Source organism: Hesperophylax consimilis, chromosome 9 (genome assembly GCF_061612785.1).
Source record: "Hesperophylax consimilis isolate HC1 chromosome 9, BYU_Hcon_1.0, whole genome shotgun sequence".
NCBI classification, from domain to species: domain Eukaryota; kingdom Metazoa; phylum Arthropoda; class Insecta; order Trichoptera; family Limnephilidae; genus Hesperophylax; species Hesperophylax consimilis.
Window position 1 is genome coordinate 37,794,617 of NC_142844.1, and position 5,413 is coordinate 37,800,029.

Sequence of the window (5,413 nt, forward strand, 5' to 3'; positions counted from 1 at the left end):
CAAATGGGAAAGTTTTTACCTATTTCCATTTTGTATTTCAAATAGTTTTGGGTACCCATTTGGCATATCTCTGGGCAGAGGACAAGAAAGAGAAAGAGAAGAAATAAGAAATGATTTATTTCAATAATTTAATAATTTTTTTTATTCAAATAAATAACATTTTTCTGAAAACAATTCGAGGCTAATCAAATAAATAAATAAATATTGAATAAAAAAATAGGTAATCATTTCTTATGGAGGATTCCATTTTCACCCTTTCCGAAGGGAGACTCTCCGTTGGTGGTCAGGAAGAAGTCTCCGAAAGAACTGGAACAGAATTTTGATCTATATTAATTTTTCTCCTCGTTTAAGTTATTATTTAACTAACAAGTTAATTTTTATTCGATAATAAAAATAATATTGTGTATTTATTGTAATTTACATGAATAGTGCTTTGAAACTATGAATGTTCTTTGTTTGTAAGAAAGACAAGCCCGGGTTACAAATAACCTGACAATATTTAAAAATCTCCTACTACCACCACAGCAAGGAAAATGTTGCTTGTGTTGTGATGGAAGACTTAGCCAGCCGAGGAATTGAACACACTACGCCTGGGTGGGACCCAAGCACGATGTCAACTCAGCCACCGACGGGTCGGTACATTATATCTAAAGATCCTTTGAATGCGGTTGAGTAATTTGCATAGCAACATTACATAATCTGAAAGATATTATTTAAAGGCTGCAGTCTGTAGTTGCTCTGCAAACTTGCGGTAATTTAGAGAATATTAATGTTAAAGATATCATAGCAGATTAAATTCAAGAAGATGCTTATTTTACCTTTTATCAGCGTTGATTCCCATGTACACATTTGATCCTGCTTCGAAATTTCCGTCCTTGAAGTGGTGGTAGGATTTGGCTCTCACAGCGGGGAATGCTTTCGGGTTTACAATGGATTCGGAAAAGTACCTCCAGGACCTCCAATGGCTGCACAGATCTGACAAATAATTCCACACATTAAGAACTCAAAAATAACAAATATTTTATGGAAACATTGGGAATCAAAACATCCCTGAGTATAGAATAATTGGCAGGCATAGAATAGAATGAGTTTAAATCTATTTATCTATTTGTTTATCAAAACATCCCTGAGGAGTATTGGCAGTAACGATGGGTCATTACTCGTGTTACTAAGAGCGGAAGCCACGGTACCAGCTCAATAATACTCAGATTATTTTCTGAGTTTGATTATTTTGCAATACTTCTATTTGAAGTTGACTATGTACTTTAAAACAAATTGTCTAGTTGTTGTAGCGTTTGCACCTTCAGGGGAAAGAGGTATTGGGGCAATGAAAGGACATCCAGGCTGTGTTCCAGTTCCTCCGTTGGGCCAAAAGTCAACTGTTCCAGTGTGCACGGGGGCTCCATAGTTACCACTATCAGTGTGGATGATGTCAACAAACTCTGCATCAGAGGCTGAAATGTGATCAAGAACCCATCCCGGGTAGAAAAGGTGGAAGGCGGGGTCTAGACCAGTGATTCTGGAAACAAAAAAATAATATCTATAAATCTACCACACAACAATTTATTGTTCTTTAATAGTACATGTACATTGTACAACTTATTTAAGTACATGTAAATGCATATCTTTGTCTCGATTTATTTATTTTTCACAGTCTACATAAAGCCGATGAACACCCATATTTTCCAGAGATATAATGTTATCAAGTGGGTTTGTGTTTTGTAGTATGTAGTTACCTGTTCAATTTAATGCCCAGGACTTGAATATCTTTGCCGATGAATCCAACCATCTGACCTCCGAGGGAATAACCTATAAGGTGAATTCCTGACTGATTGAGTCCTTGTTCAACCAACTTCTTGATCTGGGCGGCTACTGCGACTGCAACCTGGAAAGATGTTAACATTAAGCAATGCATACATACATTGCATATGAGAAGAAATGAAAGACAGAGTAGCGGGACCGTGTGCTTTCAGAAGACTAATACATTTGGTTTATAGAATCTTACCAGCTTAGTGTTGGGGGCGGCGTTGACGTGATATGATCGAAAAGCCATGTTGGACCAATCAATCAAGACGATGTTGGTGTTGGGTTGAGCTTGAAGGAAAGCTGACACAATAGTGAGAACACTTTCAGAATCAGGAGTCTCTTTGTAGCCATGGGAATAGAAGACGGTTGGGTTTTCCTTGATAAATTCCTTATGGTCCACCAACTTGACAGCATCGGCGAGTTTGATGTCCACAAATTGATTGGTAGTTTTGCTGAAAATATTTTTATTACTATCACGCATATTACAGAATATAAAATAAATATTTATTCAGTTAAAATTTTAAGAGCCTTACCCATTATAGAACCTCAACTGAACATCTTCAACATTATTTCCCCTGTTGTCGTAAGCATCTAAAAGAAAACTGCTTTTAGAGCGAATGTATACAATTAAAAAAGATATGATATCTTACCGTGGCGGCACGTGACTTTTGTGTGTACCTACTAGAGTGCTAATATTATAAAAAATGGAGTTGCAACATCAACAATTCCATTTTTTGTAATATTAGCACTCTACTACACCCAAAAGTCACAAGCCGCCACTGGTTGCTTATATCTTATTGATGTGAGAAATGAATATTTATATTCTTTCATATAATTCTTGAACAAAAACCTGAAAGAATATGCTTTAGAAATTCATGTGCATATTCACACTCAAATCTTTAATAATAAGTGTTAATATATATACAATGAATATAATGAACAAAAAATCTTACTAAATTCTTCCTTAAAGGAGAAGGTGTGAGGATCATCCTTGGAATCGTTTAACCCGTCAAACAGTTCAGCTTCGATAAACAAGAAACATCCAGCCACAATTGCGGCGAAGAATAGAAAATTGGCCATGATTGGTCTGTTATTACAGTACAAGTACCGTGAAACAGTTCAGCAAACTACTGATATTTCTGCAAATGCACTGCCCTTTTATATGAATTGATAAGAGATAAATCACTAATTTTAAATTTTTTATTAGAAAGTGAAAAAGCATTCATAGCAAAATCAATCATATAATTCAGATTTTCTTGGGATTTATCAAACACGTGTGTTCTAAAAGTATAAAATATCATTTATCATTGGCATTCGACCTTTTTTAATTACGAAAAAAAAGTGAAAATCATAATTATCATGCATAACAAAATCCTAATAACATCAATAAGATAGTAAATAAACATGTTACAACTTAGTGAGAGTCACAACATTTCAATGATTTTTAACAGATAAGATTTCAGATTATTCAGAAAAAAAAATTTATGCAACTATTTTCTATTTAAGTATATAAAGAAAAGTGTCTGTAGCGGGTTTGCAGGCAGAATGGATTTTTAAAAATAAAAATTAACAGTTCTATTTTTTTTTTAATTTTGCACACTTAACCTCCAAAACAAAAGGAAGGTCACTGTCTACATTGGATTTCATAAAACTCAGTGTAAAGCCAGGTTAATGCCGGGACCAGACCTCCTCAATATTATTCCCTTATAAATATTATTCTAAGTAACCTAATAAAGGGAGAAATAAAATACTTCAAAACATTCATTTAAATTCAAGCTGGGAAGATACTAAAAGTATTTACCAATCTGGAATGTGCAACGTTGCAATCTAAGCATAATGTCTACATATTATTATATACGGCGTCCGTGGTTTGGAGGTAATGCTTTCGGCTAGCAATCCGCAGGTTGCTGGGTTCAAATCCCGGCATGCACAAGTAAATTTTGATTGATTGATTTATGTTATTTACAATTTAATCATTAAAAATAATACAAGGTATATTTGTGGCACGTTCCAGAGTGATAGATGCTTTCAGCACCGCCCTAGTGTAAGATCATCATTCACAATTGAAAAGTTGCTTGAAATAGCTTTTGCCGTATTTGATGACCAGACCTGATTAGCCAGGTACTTTCCCCACCTTCTTCCCCTTTACTATCTTCAGCCGCACAACATACCCAGATTCCAGTCTCACCGCCTCCAGACGGTTGGGTTGTTAAAAAATATTAATGAATAAAATCCCACATAGGTGACATAGGTAAAGGCTGTTCTAAGAAATGGGTATTATAAATACGATAAAAGAATTTAAAATTATATACATACTTACTTAGTTGTTTATATTGACGTATAGATAATTCATAGCAGATAATAATATTTTATAATAATATTTATGTTAACAGCATTGAATTATATAGTTAGAAAGCAAAGAACACATTTATATTTATTTAATAGTGTATGTAAAATATATGTATATTTATGTAACTGTAATACATAACAATGTAAAATGAAAATGTAAGTTCTATTTTGAATGACCTAACATTAACACAAGAAAATATATAATGTATTACGTGTCATGCAATTAATATCTGATGTTTTTTCAGGTAGAGAAATTTTTTCACTTGTGAAAAATTTATATTGATTTGTTTTCCCAGAATAAGGGAGATTTCTCGATACATCACACCACTGCCCAAGTCATTCTATTAAGCCTTAGACAACACATTACGCTACTTTATGCGCGCATAAAATTGGCATGGCATGTACGTATTATATGTTGGGATGACACGCTACGCTATATTCTTCCTCAGGAGAGGGGGTCGGATCAATTGGGGAACTGCTGTGGAATATCGTTTCTTTGTATGGGATCATAGTTTGTAAAACAACTAAAATGTTTTTTTTTCTATTTTAGCCGTATTTTACTTACATGTCGCCTGCACGGAGATATACTATTACACAATACGTCACGAGACTCCAGTGTGTAACGTGTCCGTAAAATTCCAATGAATTAAACGAAAGTGGGATTTTTTTTTTCTATTTTAGCCGTATTTTACTAACATGTCGCCTGCACGGAGATATACTATTACACAATACGTCACGAGACTCCAGTGTGTAACGTGTCCGTAAAATTCCAATGAATTAAACGAAAGTGGGATTTCTTTTTTTTTATTTTAGCCGTATTTTACTTACATGTCGCCTGCACGGAGATATACTATTACACAATACGTCACGAGACTCCAGTGTGTAACGTGTCCGTGAAATTCCAATGAATTAAACGAAAGTGGGATTTCTTTTTTTCTATTTTAGCCGTATTTTACTTACATGTCGCCTGCACGGAGATATACTATTACACAATACGTCACGAGACTCCAGTGTGTAACGTGTCCGTAAAATTCCAATGAATTAAACGAAAGTGGGATTTCTTTTTTTCTATTTTAGCCGTATTTTACTTACATGTCGCCTGCACGGAGATATACTATTACACAATACGTCACGAGACTCCAGTGTGTAACGTGTCCGTAAAATTCCAATGAATTAAACGAAAGTGGGATTTATTTTTTTCTATTTTAGCCGTATTTTACTTACATATCGCCTGCACGGAGATATACTATTACACAAT

The 5,413-nt window shown here is 34.4% G+C and overlaps 1 protein-coding gene across 1 annotated transcript; it reads right to left on the reverse strand.

Annotated features, from left to right (window-relative positions):
• Positions 1-224: 224 nt before the first annotated feature.
• On the reverse strand, positions 225-2,886 carry LOC149421314 (phospholipase A1-like). The gene is made up of 7 exons (XM_089635492.1): positions 2,760-2,886; positions 2,340-2,397; positions 2,006-2,258; positions 1,737-1,885; positions 1,302-1,519; positions 819-975; positions 225-306 (listed from the first exon to the last, which is right to left on the reverse strand). Exons 1-7 carry the CDS (start codon positions 2,884-2,886, stop codon positions 225-227), a joined length of 1,044 nt encoding a protein of 347 aa, XP_089491618.1.
• Positions 2,887-5,413: the final 2,527 nt, after the last annotated feature.